Here is a 27,211-nt window from a genome sequence, read left to right as displayed (position 1 = left end):
TTTATAAACCAGATTTATTTATAACTTTTTTGAATTCACTTAAAAAACAAAAATCCCCCTCCCTTCAAAATAAAACCATTCTAACAGATTCCATCCAGTATGACTTTTCAGATATCTAAGATTTTGCTACACATTACAATGGTAATTTTCCCACAGTGTAATTCTGATATAGGTTTGAAATATTGCAGAAAGTCACTCTACATTCATTTATATAGTTGCTTTTTCTCCTACAAGAGTAAAAACATTTAAGTATTGCATTATAATTGAAGGCATTCCCAAATCATTGCTCATTATCACTTTGCTTAAACATCGATTTTCTCATCTCCAAAGTACATCTTTGTAAAGCTCATACCTTACCCATGCAGTCTGTCCTGGCTGACAGATGCAGAATGAGGGCTGACCTCTAGCTTTCTCAAATTTACTTTATATGTACTCTTTACTGGTAGACATTTACACATGCAAAGTAAGGGAATCCTACCAAATGAAGTCTTCTCAATATTACCAGATGGAAGAATCTTCTTCACAATATTGATTTCACTATGTCATTGCAAAAAAAAAAAGTGTTTACTAATGGCTTTTCCACTTATTCCTAGGTTTTTTGCTCAGGATATTAAATAAGTGTGGGCCTTCACATTCATCACTTTCACATAAGGCTTCTTTCCAAGAGTTCTCTGAAGTAAAAGTAAGGCATTATCTTCTTTAAAAAAATTCCATACATTCATAGTTTTTCTTTGCACTGTAAATTCACGGGTGTTGAGTAAGGAATGAGTGGTAATTAAATGAATTTTCATATTCATAGGGGTTGTCAAGAGTGTGTGTTCTCTGGTGTTTAGCAAGATTTGAGCTCCAGCTGAAGGATTTGTTGCATACCTTACATACATAGGGTTTTTCCCCAGTATGAGTTCTCTGATGTAGAATGAGGGAAAAGCTTCGACTGAAGGCTTTATCACATTCAGCACATGCATAGGGTTTCTCTCCAGTATGAATTTTCATATGTTGAATAAGGGATGCATGCCAAGTGAAAACTTTACCACATTCATCACATTCATAGAGCTTTTCTCCAGCATGAATTCTCTGATGTTTAACAAGGAATGAGTGACAACGGAAAGCTTTCCTACATTCATTACATTCATATGGGGTTTTGGTTGTATGGATGCTTTGATGCCGTGTAAGGTGTGAGAAACGGCGAAATGCCTTCCCACATTCAATGCATTCATAAGGTTTCTCTCCAGTGTGTGTAATCTGATGGCGAATGAGTTCTGAGCCACTGCTGAATGCTTTCCCACATTTCCTACATATATATTGTTTCTTACCTATGTGAATTCTCTGATGTCGAGTGAGGTTGGAGGCACGGCTAAAGGCCTTTCCACACTCAGTACATTCATAAGGTTTCTCCCCAGTGTGTGTTCTCTGGTGTTCAATAAGAAATGAAAGGTAACTGAATGTTTTATTACAGTCCTTACATTCATGGGGTTTCTTTCCAGTATGTATCATTTGATGTTTCACAAGGTTTGAAATCTGGCTAAAGGTTTTGCCACATTCATTACACGCATATGGTTTCTCTCCAGTATGAGTCCTCTGATGTAACACCAGGGAAAAGCGTCGACTGAAAGTTTTTCCACATTCAAGGCATCCATAGGGCCTCTCCACAGTACTGATATTCATATGTTGGGCCAGGGCTTCTTGATGGGAGACTGTTACTTTCCTTACACATCCTTGATTTTCTTGCAGCATCTCAATATGATCCTTGCATTTCCAGCCTCCTTTAAAACTGGAATACACAGGGCCTTGGCTTAGAATTCCTTCCATGATCAAATACTGGGATGAGTCATCATAAATGACATTTTTTGATGAAAAGTCTTTGATCTCACCATTTGACTCTGAAACTGAAAGATACCCAAAAAAAGTGAATGTTTCTTTTTCCTGTACTGAATAAAATAAGGCCATTCTCCCTTCTTTAGCAACAGAATTAATTTTTTAAAATCTTATCAATAGTATGCATGGCTTTCACAGCTATCTGGGACTGTGAAGTCTGTATGCCCAGAACTTCAGAAAAGGTCAAATAGACACAGAGATATAGGTAAATAAGGAGAAAGATTAAATACAAGTAATTGAAAAGTGGGGAAAACAGAGCTATCAGGAAGAAAGCATTTGTGAAGGATAACTTGCTAGACTTCCTCACCACCATTTAAACAGTACTTACTGCCAGAATTCTCTAAAAATGGTAATTTCATAATGCCGCTAATAAACACACTGCAAGTGTTTGTCAAGTTGCACAAAGACATTAGATTCTCTTCACTTAGTGCCTCTGGAACATCTTACAGTAACTTACTCTAAGTGAAAAAAGTAAGCAGTTTCTTAGAAACCTATCTCTTATCCTCACTCCAACTCTACCTTCTGAACTATTATGAAGCTCATATTTGGTACAATTATGTCTTTTCTGGGACCTATTTGAGGGTGGAGGGTGGGAGGAGGTTGAGGATTAAAAACCTGACCATTGGGCATGAGGCTGATTACTGGGTGACAAAATTATCTGTACATCAAACCCCCATGACACACAATTTAATCATATAACATGAGTAACCTCTGACCTAAAATGAAAATTGGAAAAAGTGTCTTAATATCAAATGTGTTTGACAAATATAAGCCCTAATTTTCTCCATGCTGAATTTTAAGATGGACTTAATGATTTTTAAATTGGAACCAAATTTCAAAATAATATGAAGTGTTTCCTTAAAAATACATTCATATTCTTAGGAAATTCTTATTCTTAGGTAATCTATAATTATGTGTATAGAGGTAAAAGACTATAATATATATATCTTATTCTTAACGTTTCAGAAGAAAAATCATATACCAAATGATAAGACACATGGGTGTAAGCAAAGGTGAATGTGGGCATTCTCTGTACTATTCTTACAACTTTTATGTAAGTTTAAAATTACTTCCCTGTAACATCTAAAAATGCATTTCATTTGAGTCAAACATACTCTGACACTTTAGGAAAAATGCTGTCTGTTATCACTCTCACTATAAGCTTTTAGGGAAAAGTAAATAGACTATATTTCTTTAATGAAATATTTATTTCATATCTCAATAATGGATCAAGATCTGTACCTATATCCTGGGTACACAAAATACATGAAAGATTAAGATGGGGAGACAGTGAAACAGCTATTAAAATAATTATGTCAATACTGATAATCCTTAAATTCCTTTCTTGCCTTTTTATATCAATTGCATATCTACTGAGTACCTTAACAAGAGCCCTGTAGATGTAAATTAATAATTATTTTCAGGAACTCAGAATATATTAGGGAAAGGAACACAGAAGAAAATATTGATAAAAGACATAAGAGAAGTTCATTATACTTAGGGTAAAAACTGTATAAAAGACCAGAGATAAAATATGAAAATCCACTCCAACAGATAAAGGTTTCATCTAGAAATGCTTCAAGGAAACTAGTTGGGAACTGAAATATACCAAGTGAACATGGATATGAAAAAATATTAGAAAAAGCTGTTGGGGCTAGGTGTTGTGGTTCATGCATATAATCCCAACATTTTGAGAGGCTGAGGCTGGAGGATCACTTGAGTCCTGGAATTTGAGACCAGCCTGACCAACATGACATAGTGCAACCCGTTTTCACACACACACATATATATGTGTGTGTGTATATGTATATATGTATGTATATGTATATATGTATTTATGTATATATATGCATGGTGGTATGCACCTGTAGTTCTAGCTACTTGGCAGAGTGACATGGAAGGACTGTTTGAACCCAGGAATTCAAGGCTGCAGTGAGCTATGATTGCACCACTTCCCACCACTCTAGGCAACAGAATGTGACCTTGTCTTAAGAAGGATGTTAGAAAAGTACTATGTTATTGTTAGCAGAATAAGCTGTATTGTTCTCCTGCATGGTAGTGGGATTATAGTTAATAATAATGTATCTTTAAAAATAGAAGACAGAAGTGTTTAATGCTCTTGTCACATAAAAATGATACATGTTTGAGATCATGGATTTGCTAATTAACTTTATATGATCATTATACAATGTATATATGTATTGAAACATCACATTGTACTTTATGTACAATGATTGTGTCAATTAAAAAGAAAAAGTTGGGGTTAATTGCACAGATTTAGTGTATTATTTGCCATATGATTTCTCACAATGAGAGTAAAAAAACACAATCAAGAAAATCATGTTGAAGATGTAAACGAATGCTAATTATAGCTCTTCACCCACTTCCCTTCCTCAGTTACCTCACCTCTTCCCATCACCTACTGTACCTCCATACTCTTTAAAACTTAGTAGATGCCAATGGAGGCAACTCAGTACTTCCTAAAAGCCTATAAAGATGCAAGGTTTCATTCTTGATATAATAAAGGTTGTCTTTCATAAACCAGCAACTAATATACTCAAAGAAAATTGTTTAGATGTATTCACTCTTTTCTTGGGAAAACAGCCCAATATCTTCTATCACCAGTGTTAATTAAGATCAATACAGGAAGAAGGAAATTGGAAAATTATAACAGGGAGACTTCCAGTTTCCAGTCTGACTTACAGGGATCTTAGAAGTCACTACTCTGCCCTAACAAGTGAAAAGCTGAACAAACTAAACTCTTCTAAGATCTCTCAGAGAAGTGCAGTATAGACAGGAAGCTATGGAGAGTGACGATTCACCAGAAGAGAACTCTCTGCAGGAACCAGTGCTGGGATAGGAAAACTTGCACTGTGATTGATGAATAGCTGGAAGCCCAGTGTGGACAAGTCTGTGGTTCAAAACTCTCATCATGGGTGTCCCGAGGGTTTTGTGAGTTTTACCTCCAGGAACTCTTATCAGGTTTTCAGAGTGAACACGGGAGAAAAATTCCCTTGTGTTTTTGGAAGGTCTAAGATAAAAACATTTTAAAAAATAGACCAGAGTATTCTTTTTTTTTTTTTTTTCTGAGACAGAATCTTGCACTGTCGCCCGGTCTGGAGTGCAGTGGTGAGATCTCGGCTACTGCAGCCTCTGCCTCCTGGGTTCACATGATTCTCCTGCCTCAGCCTCCCGAGTAGCTGGGATTACAGGCATGCACCATCATACCCAGATAGTGTTTTGTATTTTTAGTAGAGGGGGGGTTTCACCATGTTGGTCACACTGATCTCAAACTCTTGACCTCGTGATCCACCCACCTTGGCTTCCCAGGCATGAGCCACTGCCCCCAGCCCGAGTATTCCAATCTTAACAAGGCCTGCCCTCAGGAGAGACTATTTTACCAGAGCCTAACCTGCTGGAGTTTTAGCAGAGCCTAACCTACTCTGGGGAAAGAAATACCCGGCTCTAGCCTTCCACCAAAAGAAAGAGAAATAACCTCTGGCCCCCTCCAGCCATCCCATCCCACATAAGGTGGAAAAAAAAAATTAAGAACTAATGAAGTTCTTAGTCCAGAAGCACAGGTTTATCATAAAGTTAAGATTATGAAATGCTTCTCTTCCCCCAGCACCTTACCACTACATTATGAAAGGCAGTTCCTTTTACCCAGTACATCATGTCCGCCCTTCAACATAAAAGTATGAGGTATACTAAACAGTGAAAACAAAAACAACAAAAAAAGTCTGAACAGACAGAATAAGCATCAGAATCTGAGATACGTTAGGAATGTTGGAATTATCCGTCCAAGAATTTAAGAGACTATGACTAATATGCTGAAAGTTTTATTGGGAAAAAGTGCAACATGCAAGAAGAGATGGATAATGTAAGCAGAGAAATGAAAGTTTTATGAAAGAATCAAAAAGAGGTTGGGCAAGGTGGCTCACACCTGCAATCCCAGTACTTAGGGAGGCTGAGGCGGGCAGATCACGCAGTCAGGAGTTTGAAACCAGCCTGACCAACATGGTGAAACCCCATCTCTATTAAAAATACAAAAACTAGCCGGACATGGTGGTGTGGGCCTATAATCCCAGCTACTCAGGAGGCTGAGGCAGGAGAATCGCTTGAACCCAGGAGACGGAAGTTGCAGTGAGCCGAGATCACACACTGCACTCCAGGCTGGGCGACAGAGCAAGACTCGATCTCAAAAAAAAAAAAAAAAAAAAAAAAAAATAGTAGAAATAAAATTCCTGTAATGGAAATAAAGAAATGCCTTCAATGGGCTCATGAGTAGTCTATGTGGATATCTCAAACAAAAAGTCCGAAACTGAAAAACAGAGAGATAAAATATTGAGGGGAAAAAAAAGAAACAGATGATCCAAGAACTGTGGGACAACTACAAATGGTGTAATATACGCATAACAGTAATACTAGAAAAAAAAGGAGGAACAGAAGCAGTATTTGAGGAAATTATGACAGACAATTTTCCCAAATTGGTGTCATGAACCAAACCACAGGTCCAGGAAATACAGAGAACACCAAGCAAAATAAGTTCCCCTCCATCCCCTGCCCAAAACCACTACAATTAGGTACATCATATTCCAGTTTCAGAAAATCAAATATAAAGAAGTCAAAGGGGAAAAAAAAAACCTTACCTATAAAGGAACAAGGCTGGGAATTACGGTAGTCCTCTCATCGCCATTTCAGTTACCTTTGTTCAATTTCAACCTCTGCTCAATATTTAAAAGTATTAAATAGAAGATTCCAGAAATAACTCATGTTTAAGTTGTACACCGTTCTGAGGAGTGTGATGTCTCATACCATCCTGCTCCATCCCACCTGGGATGTGAATCATCCCTTTGCCTAGTATCTATGCTGCATATTCTACCCACCTGTTAGTGGCTGTCAGAACACCTGGTGCAGTATTGTAGTGCTCATGTTCAAATGACCCTTATTTTACTTAATTATGGCCCCAAGGCACAAGGGTAGTGATGCTGGCAAGTCAGATATGCCAAAGAGAAACTATAAAGTGCTTCCTTAATGTGAAAAAATTTCTTCCACACTTAATAAGGAAAAAACCCCTCATATTCTCAGGTTGCTAAGATCTACAGTATCATGAGTCTTCTACTCATATGAGGAAGAAAAAAGCAATTCAGCTAGGTTTGCTGTTGCACCTCAACCTGCAGAAGTTACAACCACAGTGTGTAAGTGCTTACTTAGGGTATAAAAGAGCCAGGCAAGGTGGCTCATGCCTGTCATCCCAGAACTTTGGGAGGCACGACAGGAGGATTGCCTAAGAGTGCTTGAGGCCAGAAGTTTGCAACCAGCTGGGCGAGGTATTGAGTACCTGTCTCTAAAAAAATTGTTTTAAATTCACCAAGTGTGGTAGCATGCACCTGTGCTCCCCGCTACTCAGGAGGCTGAGGTCAAAGAACTGCTTGAGCCCAGGAGCTCAAGGCTGCAGTGAGCTATGACAATACCACTGCACCCCAGCCTGGGTGACAAAGTGAGACCCTCCGTGTCAAAACAACAACAACAAAAACCATGGAAAAGGCATTAAATTTTGGGGTGGAAGACATGAACAGAAACATATTCTAACCAATGCCAATCAGGTTCAGTACTATCTGTAGCTTCAGGCATACTTTGGAGGTTATAGAAAATATCCCCTGAAGATAAGGGAGGACCACTGTACATCAAATCTTCTCAGACACCATGAAAACAAGGAGAGTGGAGTAAAATATTTAAAGAGCTGAGAGGAAAAAAAAAACTCACCAGCCCACAATTCTGTAGTCTGTGAGATTATCCTTCAAAGGTGAAGGAAAAACTACTCTGAGAAAAATAAAAGTTTTTTTAAGGAATTTGTTGCCAGTAGACCTGCCCTGCAAGAAATGTTGAAAGAAGTTCTTCAGAGAGATAAGAAATTATATAGGTCAGAAACTCAGACCTACATGAAGAAAGGAATAGCATTTAGGAAGAAATAAGTAAAAGTAAAATACATATTTTCTTTATTTTTTAGAGACAGGGTCTTGCCCTATTCCCCAGTCTAGGTTGAAGTGTTGGGATTATATCTCACTACAGCCTCAAGTTCCTGGGCTCAAACAATCCTCCCACCTACGCCTCCCAAAGTACTGGGATTGCAAGTGTGAGCCACTACACCCAGCCTTATTTTTCTTAATTAACCTCACAGATAACAGTTTGCTCGAAATAATAACAATGTATTGGCCAGGCGTGGTGGCTCACGCCTGTAATCCTAGCACTTTGGGAGGCCAAGGCAAGCAAACTGAGCTCCGGAGTTCGAGACCAGCCTGGGCAAAATGGCAAAACCCCGTCTCTACTAAAATAGAAAAAATTAGCCAGGCATGGTGGGGTGCACCTGTAATCCCAGCTACTCGGGAGGCTGAGACAGAGAATTGCTTGAACCTGGGAGGCAGAGGTTGTAGTGAGCCAAGATCATGCCACTGCACTCCAGCCTGGGCAACAGAGTGAGACTCTGTCTCCAAATAATAATAACATCAACAACAATGTATTTTGTGATTATAGCTTACATATAAGTGAAATGAAGGACAACAGTGATGATAAGGACTGGAGGAAATATTTTAAGGTACTTGCACTACACATTAAGTGGCATAGTATTATTTGAAAATGGCCTTGGATTATTTATAAATGTAGGCTGGGCTTGGTGGCCTAAGCCTGTAACCTCAGCACTTTGGGAGGCCATGGCAGGTGGATTACTTGAGGTCAGGAGTTTGAGACCAGCCTGGCCAACATGGCAAAACCCCATCTCTACTAAAAATGCAAAAACTTAGCCAGGTATGGTAGCATGCGCACCTGTAATCTCAGCTACTCTGGAGGCTGAGGTGGAAGGATCGCTTGAGCTAGGGAGGTGGAGGTTGCAGTGAGGTGAGATCACGCCACTGCATTCCAGTCTGGGCAACAGAATGAGACTCTGTTTCAATAACAAAAAAGTATATTGCAAACTCTAGGACAACCACTAAAAAAAGAAATATAATCAATATGCTAAGAAAGAAGAGACAATGAAATCATATAAAATGCTCAATAAAAAAAGAGGGTTGGGCCTGGTGGCTCATACCTGTAATACCAGCACTTTGGGAAGCCAAGGTGGGCGGATCACCTGAGGTCAGGAGTTCCAAACCAGCCTGGCCAACATGGTGAAACCCCGTCTCTACTAAAAATATAAAAATTAGCCAGGTATGGTAGCAGGTGCCTATAATCCCAGCTACATGGGAGGCTGATGCAGGACAATCATTTGAACGCAGGAGGCAGAGGCTGCAGTGAGCTGAGATCGCACCACTGCACTCTAGTCTGGGCAACAGAGCAAGACTCCATCTCAAACAGACACACAGACACACACACACACACACACACACGAGATTAGATATGGTGCCTCATGCCTGTAATCCCAGCACGTTGAGAGACTGAGGCAAAAAGACCTCTTGAGCCCAGGAATATGAGACAGCAGTAAGCTTTGATTGTATTACTGTACTCTAGCCTGGGCAACAGGGGAGACCCTGTCTCTAAAAAAAAATAAATTTAAAAAATTAAGCTCAACAGTCTAAATACACTAAATTAAGACACTGTTAGAGTACATCATAGAACAAGACCCAACTATGTGTTGTGTACCAGAAACCTAGTTTAAATATGAAGATGCGTATAGATTTAGAATGAATACAGAAAGGTATACCATACTAAGACTTATCAAAAGAAAGCAGGAGTCGCTAAATTAATTTCAGACACAGCAGACTTCAGAGCAAGGAAAATATCAAGGATAAAGAAGAGCATTGCATACTGATAAAGAGGTCAACATGCCAAGAAAGAAATCATAAAAATCCTTAGTGTGAGCTGGGTGGTGTGGTTCACGCCTGTAATCCCAGCACTTTGGGAGGCCGAGGCGGCCGGATCACGAGGTCAGGAGTTTAAGACCAGCCTGGCCAATACAGTGAAACTCCGTCTCTACTAAAAATACAAAAATTAGCCGGGTGTGGTGGTGCGAGCCTGTAGTCCCAGGTACTTGGGAGTGCTGAGGCAGGAGAATCGCTTGAACCCGGGAGATGGAAGTTGCAGTGAGCCAAGATCATGCCACTGCACTCCAGCCTGGGAGGTAGAGCAAGACTCCATCTCAGAAAAAAAAAATCCTTAGTGTGTATGTGCCTAACAAAAGAGTATTAAATACTAGGCAAAGACCGATAGAACAGCAAGGAGAAATAGATGAAAGCACTATTACAGTTGGGGACTTCAATACCCCTCTTTCAGAAATGGACAGACCCAGCAGGCAGAAAATCAGTAAGAATACAGCTGAACTTAACAGCACCATCAGTCAACTGGTATCAACAGACTACTTCATTCAACAACAGATCGCACATTCGTCTCCAACTCAGGAGACATTCGCCAAGACAGACCCTATTCTTGGTCATAACACACATCTTAACAGATATCGAAGAATAGAAATCATGTGTGTGCCGTCAGACCACAACGGCATGAAACTAGAAATCACTAACAAATCTCAAAATACGTGGATACTGAACAGCACACTTCCAAGTAACATGAACAAGAAATCTAAAAATAAACTTTAAAGTATTTTGAACTAAATGAAAATGACAGTAAAACTTATTAAAATCAGTGGGATCAGTGAAAGCAGTGCTTGAAGGAACATTTATAGCGTCAAACTAATACATTTTAAAAATGTAAATCATCTACCCTCTATCTTAGCAAACTTTAAAAAGAGCAAATTAAATTCAAAGGAAGAAGAAAAGAATAAAAATCAGAGCAAACAGCCCAGGTGCAGTGGCTCACACCTATGATCCCAGCACCGTGGGGGGCCAAGGTGAGAAGACCCTTTGAGAACAGGAGTTCGAGACCAGACTGGAAAACATAGAACTGTGTCTTTACAAATCAAAAATAAAATATTTAGTCAGGAGCGTTGGCATTTGTCCATACTCTTAGCTACCTAGAGGCTAAGGCAGGAGGAAGGCTTGAGCCCAGGAAATTCAGGTTACAATGAGCTATGATTGTGGCACTGCATTCCAGCCTAGGTGACAGAGGAAGATTTTGTCTCAAACAAATAGAGCAGAAATTGATGAAATTAAAAATAGGGTATTAATAGAGAAAAGCAACCAAATCAAGCTGGTTCTCTGAAAATATAATTAAAATCATTAAGCCTCTAGCCAGGCTAACTAAGAAAAAAAGATGTCACGCATTACTAATATCAGCAATGAAAGGGGATATCAGCACAAACTTTATGAACATAAAAAGGATAGTAAAGGAATACCATGAACAACTCTATGCCCACAAATTTGATAACATAGATAAAACGCACGAATTCCTTGAAAGACATAAATTGCCAAAGCTCACACAATAAGGAGGACACTATCTTAATAGGCCTTTATCTAGCAAAGAAGTCAAATGAGGCTGCATGCAGTGGCTCACACTTATACTCCCAGCACTTTGGGAGGCCAAGCTGGGCAGACTGCTTGAGCCTAGGAATTCAAGACCAGCCTGGGCAACATGGTGAAACCCTGTCTCTGCAAAAAATACAAAAACGAGCTGGGCATGGTGGAGTGTACCTGGAGTCCCAGCTACTTGGGAGGCTGGGGTGGGAGTATCATCTGGGCCCAGGGAGGTTGAGGCTGCAGTGAGCCATGATTGTACCACCGTACTCCAGCCTGGACAACAGAGTCAGACCCTGCCTCGAAAAAAAAAGAAGAAGAAAAATTAATAACTTTCAACAAAGAAAGCATCAGGGTTCACTGGAAATTCTACCAAACATTTAAGGAAGAATTTATACCAATCCCCTCAATCTTTTCCAGAAGACAAAAGCAGAAGGAATACATCCTAACTCATTCTGAGGCCAGCAATGCCCTTAATATCAAAACCAAAGGAATTACAAGAAAAGAAAATGATGAAACAGTATCTCTCATAAACAAAAATATAAAAATTCTCAACAAAATATTAGTAAATTGGCCAGGCACAGTGGCTCACACCTGTAATCCCAGCACTTTGGGAGGCCGAAGTGGGCAGATCATGAGGTCAGGAGATTGAGACCATCCTGGCTAACATGGTGAAACCCTGTCTCTACTAAATATACAAAAGATAGCCAGGCATGGTGGTGAGCACCTGTATTCCCAGCTACTCAGGAGGCTGAGGCAGGAGAATCATTTGAACCCAGGAGGCAGAGGTTGCAGTGAGCCAAGATTGTACCACTGCACTCCAGCCTGGTGACAGAGCAAGACTCCATCTCAAAAAAATAAACAAAAAACCAAAATATTTGTAAATGTAATCCAACAGTGTATAAAGGGAATTATACTCCATGACGAAGTAGAATTTATCCCAGGTATACAGGGCTGGTTCAGCATTTGAAAATCCATTAATGTAATCCATCACATCAACAGACTAAAGAAGTAAAATCATGACTGGGCGCGGTGGTTGACACCTGTAATCCCAGCTTTGGGAGGCTGAGGTAGGTGGATCACAAGGTCAGGAGTTCGAGACCAGCCTGGCCAAGGTAGTGAAACCCCGTCTCTACTAAAAATACAAAAATTCGCCAGGCATGGTAATCCCAGCTACTCAGGAGGCTGAGGCAGGAGAATCGCTTGAACCCGAGAGGCAGAGGTTGCAGTATGCTGAGATCATGCCACTGTACTCTAGCTTGGGGGATGGAGCAAGACTGTGTCAGGAAAAAAAAAAAAGAAAATCACATGATAATATCAACAGAAGCAATAAAAGCCTTAGCAAAATCCAACAACCAATCATGATAAAAAAGTAAAATCACATGACAATATTAATCATTCATTGCTGATGGGAATGCAAAATGGTACAATCACTTTGGAAGACAGTTTGGCAGTTTCTTACAAAGCTAAATATATTCTTACCATATGACCCAACAGTCACACTCTTTGATACTTACTCAAATGAAATGAAAACTTATGCCGATACAGACACAGGTGTGCTTTCTTCAAAACTGTCAAAACTTTGGAAACAACCAAGATGTCCTTAGGTAGGTGAAGAGATAAGTAATGCAGAACATGCAGACAAGGGAATATTACTCAGTCCTAAAAAGAAATCAGCTATCAAGCCATGAAAAGATATGTAAGTCATTTAAATGTGAGTAAACTCAATCTATAAATATGTAAGTCAGTTAAATGTGCTCAACGCATTACTATGTGAAATAAGGCATTTTGAAAAGTTACGTTACTGTATAATTCCAACTCTCTGACATCCTGGAAGAGGCAAAACTATGGAGACAGTAACAAAGCTCAGTGGATCCAAGGGTTAGGAATGGATGATTAGGTAGAACAGAGAGAATTTTTAGTGCAGTGAAACTATTCTATACGACAATGGTGAATACCCATCATCATACATTTGTCCAAAGCCATACAATGCATAACACCAAGAATGAACCCCATGGACCTATTACTCCAAGAGTAATCTAGGTACTTTGTGTGATAATAATGTGTAAGTGCAGGTTCCTCTACTGTGGTAAGCATACCACTGTAGTGCAGAATGTCCATTATAGGGAAGTTGTGTATGGGTGGGGACAGGAAGATACGGGATCATTCTGTACTTTCTGCTCAATTTTGCTGTGAATTGTAATGGTACTAAAAAGTAAAGTTCATTATTTCTGTTTACTTATTTATTTAGAGGTGAAGTTCCACTCTTGCTGCCCAGGCTGGAGTGCAATGGTGCAATCTCGGCTCACCACAACCTCCACCTCCCGGTTCAAGCAATTCTCCTGCCTCAGCCTCCCAAGTATCTGGGATTACAGGCATGCATCACCATCATGCCCGGCTATTTTTTTATTTTCAGTAAAGACAGAGTTTCTCCATGTTGGGCAAGCTGATATCAACTCCTGATGTCAGGTGATCTGCCCGCCTCGGCCCCCCTAAGTGCTGGGATTATAGGTGTGAGCCACCACACCCAGCCAAAGTTCATTATTTTTAAGAAACATCATTATAGTATTTGCAGGAAAAAAAATCTAAAAAGATTGACATGTTTTTTGTTTTGGTTTGGTTTTTTTGAGACAGAGTATTGTTCTGCCGCCCAGGCTGAAGTGCAGTGGCATGATCCCGGCTCATTGCAACCTCCACCTCCAAGAGTCAAGCGATTCTTCCCCTCAGCCTCCTGACTAGCTGGAATTAGAGGCCCACACCACCATACCCGGCTAATTTTTGCTATTTTTATAGAGATAGTATTTCACCATGTTGGCCAGGCTGGTTATTAAACTCCTGACCTCATGATCTGCCCGCCTCAGCCTCCCAAAGTGCTAGGATTAAAGGTGTTATCCACCGTACCTGGTTATATTTTTTATTTCTATCATAAAGATTAAGAGATAGGGCTGGGCACGGTAGCTCATGCCTGTAATCCTAGCACTTTGGGAGGCCAGGGCAGGCAGATTACAAGGTCAGGAGTTCAAGACCAGCCTGACCAACATGGTGAAACCCCCACCTCTACTAAAATACAAAAATTAGCCAGGCATGGTGGTGCACACCTGTAATCCCAGCTACTCAGGAGGCTGAGGCAGGAGAATCACTTGAAACCGGGAGGTGGGGTTGCAGTGAGCTGAGATTGCACCACTGCACTCCAGCCTGGGAGACAGCAAGACTCTGTCTCAAAAAAAAAAAAAGATCTATAAATATACAAATTCACTAACATTCCTATTAAGATGCAATATAGAAAAGAAACTGGGAAAGTTGCTTAATAAACAACAAAAGGTATGCAAGGATTTTACAAAGAAAATTCAATTTTCTTTTTTTAAACAGAGTTTCACTCTGTCACCCAGGCTGGAGTGCAATGGTGTGATCTCGGCTCAGAGCAACCTTCCCCTCCCATGTCAAGTGATTCTCCCACCTCAGCCTCCTGAGTAGCTGAAACTATAGGCATGTGCCACCACACCCAGCTAATTTTTGTATTTTTAGTAGAGATGGAGTTTCACTATGTTGGCCAGGCTGGTTTTGAACTCCTGACCTCGTGATCCACCCATCTCAGCCTCCCAAAATGCTGGGATTACAGGCATGAGCCACTGTGCCTAGCAATTCAAAATTTTAAGAAGCTGTGCAGGTAACTCCTAAATGTCTACTTTAGTTCACCATCTGGTAATTTGTTAGAAATGCAAATTCTGGCTGGTCTGAATGCAGTGGTCTTTACAACTAATTAATCACAACTAGTTATAGATTTGTTTCTCCATCACTCCCACTGATTTTTTTTTTTTTTTTTTGACTAGCCAAAAAAAGGAAAACATGCAAATTATTTGTTTCCACCCCAACCTACCACTTTAGAATTTCCAGGGTGGGGACTAGGAATATTCATTTGAAACCTCTTGAATATGATACTCAATTGCCTACTGGATTTATATACTTGTATCCCACAGAGACCCAAAACTCAACGAGTCTCAAATTAATATAATCTTCCCCTCCCTACAAACTTGCTGATCCTTGTTTTACTGAGGAAATAATAATACCACCAAAAAGAGTAATGTCAACCATGACTTTTCAATCTTCTTCATGGCTACCATCGAGCCAATCACCAGGTCCTTCTGAGACTGCTTCTTTTATTTATTTCCAGTCTGCCTACCTCCCTCGGCTCCCTGGATACCTACACAGTTCAGGTAATGATTAGATCTAGACTAGGTTGCAACAGCAACTCTTAAATGGTAGTCCTGTTTAAATAATCCAGAGGAAAAATGGTACAGGGGTAACACAAATACGATAAAATGTTAACCATTAAATCTACAACTAAGGCTGTATAGATTTGAGCAAAGAGAAAAATAAAAGGGAATTGAGAACCTAGAAACATAGACACAAAAAGTGACACTTAACTGATTTCAAAACAGTGAGGAAAACGACTGCTATGTCAAGAAATGGATCTCCATACAGAAGATATTAAAGTTGACTACTAACTCACATGACAAAATAAAGTGAACCATAGATCTAAATGTCAATGGCAAACCAAGTAGGCTTTTTTTTTTTTTTTTTGAGACAGTTTCACTTTTGTTACCCAGGCTGGAGTGCAATGGCGCGATCTCGGCTCACCACAACCTCCGCTTCCTGGGTTCGGGCAATTCTCCTGCCTCAGCCACCTGAGTAGCTGGGATTACAGGCACACGCCACCATGCCCAGCTAATTTTTTGTATTTGTAGTAGAGACGGGGTTTCACCATGTTGACCAGGATGGTCTCGATCTCTTGACCTCGTGATCCACCCGCCTCGGCCTCCCAAAGTGCTGGGATTACAGGCGTGAGCCACCGCCCAAGTAGGCTTTTTTAAAAGAAAATATAGGAAGATGTCTTCATCATAATCCCTTAGTAGAGAAAGATGTTAAACAGGCTGAAACATACTAAACATAAAGGAAAAGATTGATACATCTGGCTACACTAAAATTAAGAGTTTCTGTTCATCAAAAGAAGCGATGAAGGTTAAAAAAAAAAAAGGCTACATGTGAAAGACTTCAAAACACATATAATTACCAAAGGATTTTTATCTAAAATATATAACTTCTACAAATCAATAAAATAATACAATAGATAAATAAGCAAAAGCCTTCACGATGCACTTCGCAGATGCAGAAACCTAAATGTTGAAAAACCATACGAAAAGGTGCTTAACCTCATCAGTAGTCTGACACGTGCCAGTTTAAACCACAAGCTACCACTGTACACTCTTCCGATAGGGGAAAATTATGATGCCCAACAGGCACTTGCCTATTGTGTTTGTGGGAGTGTAAACCAGTAAAGGATCTTTGGAAAATGTTTTGGCATTATCTAGTAACACAGAGGAGGTGCATTAGCCTCTGACTTGGCAGTTCCAGTCCTACATATGTATCACAGAGAAACCTGTGCCAATGTTTATCAGATACAGGCACAGTCACAACACTGCTGCAGTATCTCTAATTGCAAACAACTTAAGAAGCCCCCATTAGTAAAATGAATAAATTGTGGTATACTTACTTGTACAATGAAAAAAACTATTAGAGCAATTACATTAAAAATGTTTTAAACTTTTTAAAAAATAAGGTCTTGCTCTGTTGCCCAGGCTGGAGTGCAGTGGCACAATCATAGTTCAAACTCCCACACTCAAGTGGTTCTCTTGCCTCAGCCTCCCAAGTAGCCAGGACTATGGGCACATGCCACCATGCCTAGCTAGCTTTTAAGAAAATTCTGTAGAGACAGGGTCTTTCTATGTTGCCCAGGCTTGTCTTTATCTCCTGGCCTCAAGTGATTCTCCCAACTCAGCTTCCTAAAGTATTGGAATTATAGGCATGAGCCACCGTGCACAGCCAAAAAATGTTTAAAAAGTAATTTGGAGACGCAAATCAATATAATAAATACATTATAAATCTTTCTATATTAAGTTCACAAACATGTGAACCTAAACTATAGTGAATAGAAATGCAAACAGCTGATGAAACGATAAAACCAAGGAAGCCATTTTACCATAAAAGCAAGGACACTACCTATATTGGAGGGTTAGGATGAGCACACAGAAGGCTCAAGGAACCTAGCAGTGTTATGTTTACTGACCTTGGTTACAGGGGTGTTTGCCTTATAATAATTTATTAAGCTGTACATTTATGTTCATTTATTGCATGTAATATTTCACAATGAAAAGAATTTTCAAAATAAGATACTGGAAGGAACACATAAAAATCGCAAGACTCTGTTAAAGTCCTTGTAGCAGAATTAGAGGCAACTTCCATGTTTTCCTTTTTCCTCACTTCCTTGTACATGTTTTTACTGGTTTTGTTATTTTTTAATTCAAAAAGGACATTTTTCCTCATTCACTCACACTTAAAGTTTCCCTGCACTTGTTCCACCTCGTGACTTCAGCCCACATTAGTAGCTCCTTTACAAATCCTTCTTTACATGCTCCTAAGGGACTCTAGCATTTCATATTAAATACCACTACTCTCAGTTTTCATGGCATCTGTTCATCAGTCCTAAGCTGCTGCCTCCTAGAATGTATGCATTCCTCCTTTTTCTCTAAAAATCAGTGTACCTTCATTAAACATTTGCTAAGAATCAACTACAGAACATGCAGAACTTACAAAACTCTGATTTTACAGAATTCATCACCTTTTCTCCAAAACTGACCTTTTTCTGTCTTTGTTTCTCTACTACTATCTGTATCCAAATCATCCAAGCCTGAAACACCAACTGGAAATTCCTCTTTCCATTGCTGAACTGCTAATCTGAGGATATCTAGTGCAAGTTACTTAGACACATCACTAGACCATGAATTCCTTGATAGTTATTACACTTTTGTATGTCCTCTCATCTCTGTAGCACTTAAAAGAAAGTCTTAAGAAAGATTTGACAAGATTAAAATTTCTGTAGATGCCGTTAAGAGTATATGAAGGAATAAATAAATATCAGTGAATCAAAGAGTAATGAGTAAATTTTTCCAAGGTCATTAAATAGAACAGCAATATATGTACTTTTAATCTTGTTTTTTATTTTTTTCTTTCTCGAGTTGAATTTAGGCAATACAAATATATGTCAATTTGAAGAAAGAAAGCAAGGAAAAACCAAAAAGAAATGAAATTAGACAGAACAAACAATGGAAACAAAAAAGGTATCTGTGAGAAAGTATAAGGTGAGAACTGGTTGGGTATGTTAGCTGTTAAGTAATACAGAAAAAAAAAAAAGAGAATTGGATATGAAGAAGTCCTTTATGGAGTTGTGGGTGAGACTTCAGTCTTTGTATCTCTGTTTTCTTTAAGGGAAGATTTTCCGATCAAGATATTAAAAAGTATTGCTGGCCAGGCACAGTGGCACACGCCTGTAATCCCAGCACTTTGGGAGGTCGAGGCGAGTGGATCACCTGAGGTCAGGAGTTCAAGAACAGCCTGGCCAACATGGTGAAACCCCATCTCTACTACAAATACAAAAAAATTAGCTGGGTGTGGTGGCAGGCACCTGTAATCCCAGCTACTTTGGGAGGCTGAGGCAGGAGAATCGCTTGAACTAGGAGAGGGAGGTTGCAGTGATCCCAGATCGAGGTATTGCATTCCAGCCTGGGTAACAAGCAAAACTCTGTCTCAAAAAAAAAATTAAAAAAGTATTGCTTTCTCATTGATTAATTGGGTTGTTTTAAAACAACTTCCCCATCAGCTTCTAATTCACTCACCTGGAAACAGATCTCTTTTCACATCCCTTTTCCCCAGCCAGGGTTCTTTCCCTTGTTCTAATAAGGAAACCACATCTGGCTTAGAAATGGAAAGACCTGCTTGCAGAAAATGAAATAAATTCAAAATCAGTCCTTGAATCCATAGAGGGGCCACAAATGAAATGTCAAATGTGCATTTTTAAAATGTCTTAAAATAAGGTGCAGTTATGACCCCATCTTAAAGACTAATTTTAGGAAACCCCATACCTCCCTTGGGAATATTCAGCCAGACAATTATGATTTATAACAGCCACCCTAAAAGTCAAATTTTGACTTGAGGGAGGTGAAAGGGAATACTTACCCAGTGAGACCAGATGGCCATAGTTCTCCAACATTACACATCTGTACAAATCTCTTTGAGCAGGCTGAAGCCATTTCCACTCCTCCTGGGAGAAGTCTATGGCCACATCTCTGAATGTCACTGACCCCTGAAATGACACAGATATTTGCAATGCCAGCACCTATGCCCCCAAACTCCCTTATCAAGGAATAAAATGAGTCTCACTGTGGAGGTTAGACAATGTGTCTAGTAATAATGAAAGTTTTCAGAATTCTGAGTAACCATATAATGAAGAGCCTAGCTTTTGTGTTTCATTGTATAACTGGAAAAAAGGAAAAAAAAAACAAAAATTATCTATCCTGAGATAATTTACAATTTTTGTTCGAGAAAAAGGATTATACACATAAACAACATGGATTTTTAATATTGATTGTAAAAATTCTTAAGATTTTTGTAGTATTCCTTTACGTTTAATAAAGCAGTGTATATTTTCCTTAATACCAGCCTATATTAATATAATTCAACCAGAATTTCTTCAGAGTAACAACTGGCTACAGCAGATAACAGCAGCACCCTTCAAACGGAGCATACAGTCTCAAGTTTGTTACAGTCACCCTTAATGCTGAAGAAATACCTGTGAAACTTAGTGGTAATTTTAGCAATGTCATAGAACAAGGAAGATAAGCAATAAAGAATGTTGATTCTGCAAGAAAAGAATGTAATACCTTCCAGGACAGAACTGAAAGTACTTTCCCTCAGACTTAGGGGGAATAATACATAAGCCCTTTCTTTCCAGCCTGGTTTTGCACCACTTGAGTGATCCACATTAATCTATAAAACATGAATGGGAATTTAAAACGTCTCAAACTAGTAGCAGCCTCAGATGTACAGCAGTTATATTTTACAGTTTTGAAGTTTAATAAAGCGATTAAAGAGTGTTGACTAATAAAGCAGCTGTTTCCTAAACAGCAAGATCTGCAGTGGAGGTGGAAATGAGATTCCCCAGCAAAAGTCAGAGAGCCTCTGAATTTGGAGAGAAGTATGACAAAAAGTAGGACAAAGAAGTGGAACTGAAAATGAGGGACTCATTTTGAGTAGCGGACCCTGTTATCCCCACCGCTGTGAAGCACAATTACCAGCCAAGCACTTAGCCCCAGTCAAAATAAAAATAAGTGTTCCTTACTAAAGAAATGTCATGTCATGTCTGAAAAATGAGCTATGGGTTCAGAGATTCTGTTTTGCTCACTTCTGCATCCTCAAGACACAGAATGAGTTGCGCGTTAGAATCACTTGAAAAGACTGTTGGACTGCTGGGCCAAATTCCCAGAGTTTCTGATTCAGAAGGTCTGGGGTAGGGCTCAAGAATATACATTTCTAGTAAGTTCTCAGATGCTGCTGATACTGCTGGTCCAAGGATCAGTGAGAACCACTGAAAGTAGAGGTTCAGTGAAAACTTACTGAATAAACGAATGAATGAATAAATAAATGAATGAATGAAGGGGCGCCGGAGTAACAGAAGGCACTCCTCGTTCTAACATGTGGGAAAGAAGGGGCACCCTACCCTCTCACCCTAAAACACACCAGCCAGGTCAGAAACGCAGCCCGTATCTGGATAGCGTCCTTTCCCTCTCTTTATGCATACTTAAGTATAAACACCTGGAAAGGAGGAACAGGGGACAGGGTCCTGGGGTTCTGCCAGGCAGGTAGTTTTAGAAGCAAGCAAGCCATGTCCCAAGTCCTGAAAAACACGTCACAAAGAAAAGCAGCAGCAAGCTGAGTGGATTGCTCACTTGAGCCCAGGAGTTTGCGGTTACAGGAAGCTACGATGGCTCCACCGCATGCCAGCCAGGACATCAGGAGACCCTCTCTCTCTAAAAACACATATGTACAGACATGTATATATATATCATCAGCTTACCTGAGACATAGCTCACAGAAGGGACCGAGGAGATCAGAAAAGTGTAAAATGGCAGACCTGGCAGAGAGAGAAAGCAGCCCTGAGCGAACGGGCCAGCTAGGCCGAGTTCAAGTCACTAGATCCCCCACGGGGGATTCCCGTGGCCGCTGCTCCCTGCTTCCCACACAGAAAGCGGGGCGCCCTGAGGCATCGCGCTTGGAGCACTGACGCCGCTGAGCTTTCTCTTCGCGCGACAGCGTTGCCTCCCCAGAACGCCCTCACCTAACAGTGGCCACAAGAAAGCGCGTTTCCGTGGTGCTTTCGGCCAGGTGGGCGTAGCGTTCCAGGGCGCCCGAGCAGGTCAACGCCCGGGGCCATCCGGCGCAGACAGGGCGGGCCCCTTTCCTTGCCTACAGCAAACACAGGCCAGGCTCTCAGCGCCGCCCCCGAGGGCCCCACGGCGGGAGTCGCAGGAACGGCGTCTTCAGACGCCTCGGGGCGCCACCCCAACCAGCCGCCAGCCTCAAGAAACTACACTTCCCAGAAATCATGGCGGCCCTGCGCGCAAGGGCATAGGGCTTTTTTCCTACTGGAACTCCCAGAACGACTCGCTGCCACGCCTAGAACGCCAGGAGACAAAGAACCAGGGCCTGGGACAACTACAATTCCCAGAAAACCCCGCGGCCTGGCGGAGAGACCATAAGGCTTTCCTCCCAGAGGGTCTTGGGCCACGCCCAGAGCCAAGAAACAACGCGTAACTCAAGCCACTACACTTCCCAAAAACAACCGCGGCCCCCACGAGAAAGTACACAGGGCTTTCCTTTCCTATTTTATAACTCCCAGAGTGCCTCGCGGCCACTCACACAACGAACCGAGAAATAACGCGGGACTCAGGCCACTACACTTCCCAGAAACAACCGCGGCCCCCGCGACAGAGGGCACAGGGCTTTCCTTTCCTACTATTTAACTCCCAGAGTGCCTGGCGGCCGCGCGCACAGCTAGCCTAGAAACAAAGAACGCGGGACTCGGGCAACTACACTTCCCAGAACCAAACGCGGTGCCGCGCGACAGGGCATATGGCTTTCCCGACCCCACTACAATTCCCAGGGTGCTTCGAGGACACGCGCACAACACCGAAAGACAAAGAAGGCGAGCTTGAGGCAACTACACTTCCCAGAATCTCCTGCAACCCTGCGCCAACGAGCGGAGGGCTTTCTTTCCCTACTACTTCTCCCAGAGTTCCTCGCGCCACGCGCAAAGCCAAGAGACAACGCAGGGCTCTGGCGACTACATTCCCCAAAACCTCTGCGGCCCACCCGAGAGGGCATAGGGTTTTCATCCCCTGCTACGACTCCCACAGTGCCTCGCTGGCGGGCACCCTCGGCCCAGAGACAAGGAACTGGAGACTCAGGCGACTACACTTCCCAGAACCCACCGGGGCCCAGCATGCGCCAAGACCGCCGCTATTAAACAACTAGGATTCTTTAGAACGACTGTGGAGTCGGTCCTTCAGTCAAAGACCTTTTATTACTGCAAAGAGGGTCCGGATCCAGACTCTAAGAGAGGATTCTTGGATCTCGCACAAGAAAGAATTCGAGGCGAATCCATAAAGTGAAAACAAGTTTATTAGGAAAGTAAAGGATTAAAGAACTCCGAAGGCTGCTGGTTGCGCATTTTCATGGTTATTTTATTTTTTCTCGAGTCTCCTCTGTCGCCCAGGCAGGAGTGCAGTGGTGCGATCTAGCTCACTGCAGCCTCTGCCTCCCGGGTTCAAGCGATTCTGCCTCAGCGTCCGGAGAAGCTGGGACTACAGGTGTGCACCACCACGCCCGGCTAATTTTTTGGATTTTTAGTATAGATGGGGTTTCACCATGTTAGCCAGGATGGTCTCAAACTCCTGACCTTATGATCCGCCCGGCTGGGCCTCCCAGAGAGCTGGGATTACAAGCGGGAGCTACCGCGTCCGGCCTGGTTATTTCTTGATTATACGCTAAACAATGGGTGGATTATTCATGCCTCCACTTTTTAGACCATATAGGGTAGCTTGCTGACGTTGCCATGGCATTTGTAAACTGTCATGGCACTGGTGGACTGAGAAAAACTAGAGGTCGCTCTTATCTTGGTTTTGGTGGGTTTTAGCCGGTTTCTTCACTGAAACCTCTTTTATCAGCAAAGTCTTTATGGGGTGTGTCTGGTGCCAACCTTCTGTCTCATCCTGTGACACTAAGAATGCCTTAACCTCCTGGGAATGCAGCCCAGCAGGTCTCAGCCTTATTTTACCCAGCCCTTACTCAAAATAGAGTTGCTCTGGTTCAGCCGTCTCTTAGAGTGGAAGTGTACCGATGAGGACAACCAGAGGTCACTCTCATTGCCTTCTTGGTTTTGGTGAGTTTTAGCCGCTTCTTTAAACTTTTGTCGGCAAGGTCTTTATGACCTGTATCTCATGCTGACCTCCTATTTCATACTGTGGCTTAGAATGCCGAATCGTCTTAGAACACAACCCACTATGCGTCAGCCTCTTTTTTTTTTCTTCTTCTTTTTTTTTGAGACGGAGTTTCGCTCGTTACCCAGGCTGGAGTGCAATGGCGCGATCTCGGCTCACCGCAAACTCCGCCTCCTGGGTTCAGGCAGTTCTCCTGCCTCAGTCTCCTGAGTAGCTGGGATTACAAGCACGCGCCACCATGCCCAGCTAATTTTTTGTATTTTTAGTAGAGATGGGGTTTCACCATATTGACCAGGATGGTCTCGATCTCTTGACCTCGTGATCCACCCGCCTCGGCCTCCCAAAGTGCTGGGATTACAGGCTTGAGCCACCGCGCCCGGCCGCCTCAGCCTCTTTTTACCCAGCGCCTGTTTAAGATGGGAGTTGGCCGGCGTGGTGCTCATGCCTGTAATCCCAGCACTTTGGGAGGCCGAGGCAGGCAGATCACCTGAGGTCAGGAGTTTGAGATCAGCCTAGCCAGCATGGTGAAATCCTGTCTCTACTAAAAATACAAAAATTACCCAGGCGTGGTGGCGGGCACCTATAATTTCAGCTATTTGGGAGGCTGAGGCAGAGAACTGCTTGAACCCGGGAGGCGGAGGTTGCAGTCAGCCAAGATCGCACCATTTGCACCCCAGCCAGGGTGACAAGAATGAAACTGCATCTCAAAAAAACAAAACAACAAAAACAGGATGGAATTGCTCTGGTTCAAACAATTGACACTTTGGCTTCAGATAAATGTAATAACCAGAATCCTTCCAACGCTCCCAGGTCGCCTTGAAAGAGTGGTCTCAGAGGATGTGACTCCGAGTCACAACCGGGATGTTGCTCAGTGAGCTGGGAAGACACGCTAAATCTGTGGCCTTACGGAGCGGCCAGGTCTCTACCTGGTACCGGCACAGCCACAGCTTCTCCCTCTGGAAAACCCCCACTCTCGAGCAGTCTCATGTTACCTGAGAAGGAACTCAGCCGCTGGAGCCGTCCTAGGTTTTCATGTGCTCCAGCTCGAGCCCTTCCTCAGAAGCCTTCTGGAAGGAGGTGCTGGATTGCATCTACAGGGTCTGGATGCCCAGTGTCTTGGGGGTGCCATTACTCCCAGCGTTGTGTGGGGCACTGTCCTGGACACGTAGGAGAGGTTTGGGGAAGCAAGCCAGACACCCTGTCCTGGAAGAACACCAACTCTGAGCCAGTTGGGAGGAGGGGAGAGGAACTGTATTGCTAAAATATGACATTAGGGAAGAGTCAACCCACTGAATCAAGGGAGTATTGTTCCAGGTCGAGGGAACAGTTTATGAAAAAGAGACAAAAAAGAAAAACAACCCATTATACAAAATGGAAAAGAGCAAAAAAAGGAAATTCACTGGCCTGGTGAAAAGACGTGAGAGTGAAAAAGGGAGTCCTTGTGAAGGAACCTGGATGTTGCTCAGTGAGCTGGGAAGACACGCTGAATCTCTAAGGAGGATGTGCATAATCATATTTGCATTCTACTGCCCGTGTTGAGGGAAAAAGATCACTAGAGGCAAATATTCTGGAAACTAATCTGAACTGATGCTGAGAGAATGGATTGAGGGGATTGATTTAAGAAACAATTTAAAGGGAGACTAAAGGAGTGGATGATGAACTGGATATCATCCAATTATATGAAAGGGAAGGAAGAGGTTAAGTTTCTTGTTTGGGTGATATGCTTACAGAATTTCACTCTTTAAAGCCTCTTACCACGGTCGTCCACTCAGGACTTCAGCTTCCAGTTACACTACAGGTGATTTACCCAGTTCTCTTAGCTATTCCATTTCACTGAGGTGATGAACCCAGGAAAAGAAACAAGTTTAGAAGAGAAGAAAATTAACTTGGGGACATGGAGAGAATGTGTGTGTGTGTTCAACCTTAACTATTAATATTGTAAAAATTTTTTTTTTTTTTTTTTTTTTTTTTTGAGACAGAGTTTAGCTCTTGTTACCCAGACTAGAGTGCAATGGCGCGATCTCGGCTCACCACAACCTCCGCCTCCTGGGTTCAGGCAATTCTCCTGCCTCAGCCTCCTGAGTAGCCGGGATTACAGGCACGCGCCACCACGCCCAGCTAATTTTTTGTATTTTTAGTAGAGACGGGGTTTCACCATGTTGACCGGGATGGTCTCGATCTCTTGACCTCATGATCTACCCGCCTCGGCCTCCCAAAGTGCTGGGATTACAGGCTGGAGCCACCGCGCCCAGCCCAAAAATTATCATTTCTAACCTGGAATCTTGCCAAAGATTTCACTTCATTTCCCCATATCTTTTCCTCACACCAAAGTCAGCCTGATTTTTATAAAGCAATTCTGCTCATATTCTGCTTAACATAACTTGATGACTTTTAGTTGTTCTTAAGTAAAGGCCGAAAGTCCTAACATGGTCCACAGACTGCATGGTCTTACTCCTATCTTTTCGAGCTTTTCTTATGTTACTTTCCTCCTCTCTAACTGCACTTTGTTTCCTCAAATGTCATGTGCTAAGGACCTTTGAGCACATTAATTCTGTCTAAAATAAAAGGTATCTGTCCCTTCACACTATAACTTCATGAGTTCCCTTCACGTCATCCTTTACATTTCAGCCCAGGCAAGTCTTACTCAGAGAAGTGTCCTTTGATTCCATTGTAATCACTAAGGTCCCGATGATTACACCCTAGACTTACTCTCTTTAGCATGTACTTAACTTGCAATTACATTTGTAACTATCTACTTACATTCGTGTAATTATTTTGTTAGTGATTACATCACTAGACTGTAAGTACTATGAGTCTAGACACCATTTTGTTCATCATTGTACCCGTAATAACTACTACTGGTGATCAGTGAACATTTATTGACTGAATGAATAACATGTATTATCGAAGTTTAACTTTTGTCATGTTGTGAGGTAAAGTGATATGTTGTTTTAATTTACTTTTTTTTTTTTTTTTTTTTTGAGACGGAGTTTTGCTCTTGTTACCCAGGCTGGAGTGCAATGGCGTGATCTCGGCTCACCGCAACCTCCGCCTCCTGGGTTCATGCAATTCTGCCTCAGCCTCCCGAGTAGGTGGGATTACAGGCACGCACCACCATGCCCAGCTAATTTTTTGTATTTTTTAGTAGAGATGGGGTTTCACTGTGGTGACCAGGATGGTCCCGATCTCTTGACCTCGTGATCCACCCGCCTCAGCCTCCCAAAATGCTGGGATTACAGGCTTGAGCCACCGCGCCCAGCCCTTAATTTACTCTTTATGAGAATATGAAACTGTATTGACTAGTGTCTATCTTCTGTGAAATACTGGTTCGTAGCCTTTGCTATGAATCACTTTTCTATTAGGAGCCCTATGTTTTTATTATTAATTTGTAGAGCTCTTTATGTAGTAGGATTTTATGCCTTTTGTATATATGTTGCAAATACAGCATATTCTCACAAGTCTATTTTCCCTTGTATATAGTGAGGTTGTGTGCTATAAGCTTTTTTTTTCTTTAGACAGTCTCATCCTGTCACCCAGGTCACTGCAACC

At 41.8% G+C, this 27,211-nt stretch overlaps 1 protein-coding gene across 16 annotated transcripts; it reads right to left on the bottom strand.

Moving 5' to 3' along the window:
• On the bottom strand, positions 1 to 21,731 carry ZNF140 (zinc finger protein 140). Of its 16 annotated transcripts, XM_078337885.1 has the most exons (7): positions 21,502 to 21,731; positions 21,241 to 21,297; positions 19,344 to 19,470; positions 19,004 to 19,099; positions 12,791 to 12,935; positions 11,451 to 11,573; positions 1 to 1,886 (listed from the first exon to the last, which is right to left on the bottom strand). In XM_078337885.1, exon 7 carries the CDS (start codon positions 1,807 to 1,809, stop codon positions 745 to 747), a length of 1,065 nt encoding a protein of 354 aa, XP_078194011.1. In that variant the 5' UTR covers positions 1,810 to 1,886; positions 11,451 to 11,573; positions 12,791 to 12,935; positions 19,004 to 19,099; positions 19,344 to 19,470; positions 21,241 to 21,297; positions 21,502 to 21,731; the 3' UTR covers positions 1 to 744. The 16 variants fall into 16 exon arrangements, with proteins under 16 accessions (XP_078194011.1, XP_078194010.1, XP_078194009.1 ...); XM_078337884.1 differs by having other exon boundaries at positions 11,451 to 11,569; positions 12,791 to 12,950; positions 19,004 to 19,102; positions 21,241 to 21,731; XM_078337883.1 differs by having other exon boundaries at positions 11,451 to 11,569; positions 19,004 to 19,102; positions 21,241 to 21,731.
• Positions 21,732 to 27,211: the final 5,480 nt, after the last annotated feature.

This window comes from Callithrix jacchus, chromosome 9, assembly GCF_049354715.1.
Source record: "Callithrix jacchus isolate 240 chromosome 9, calJac240_pri, whole genome shotgun sequence".
Lineage (NCBI taxonomy): Eukaryota > Metazoa > Chordata > Mammalia > Primates > Cebidae > Callithrix > Callithrix jacchus.
Note: the sequence above shows the minus strand (reverse complement) of the source record. Positions and strands in the feature narration are given on the sequence as shown.

What these genes read in the sequence shown, in the direction of transcription:
- ZNF140 (XM_035258308.3), bottom strand. An exon ending in TGGCCATCTGGTCTCACTGG is followed by an intron (nt 19,103 to 19,343) that starts GTAAGTATTCCC and finishes ATTTTCTGCAAG; the next exon opens with CAGGTCTTTCCATTTCTAAG. An exon ending in GAAAAGAGATCTGTTTCCAG is followed by an intron (nt 1,887 to 19,003) that starts GTGAGTGAATTA and finishes GGTATCTTTCAG; the next exon opens with TTTCAGAGTCAAATGGTGAG.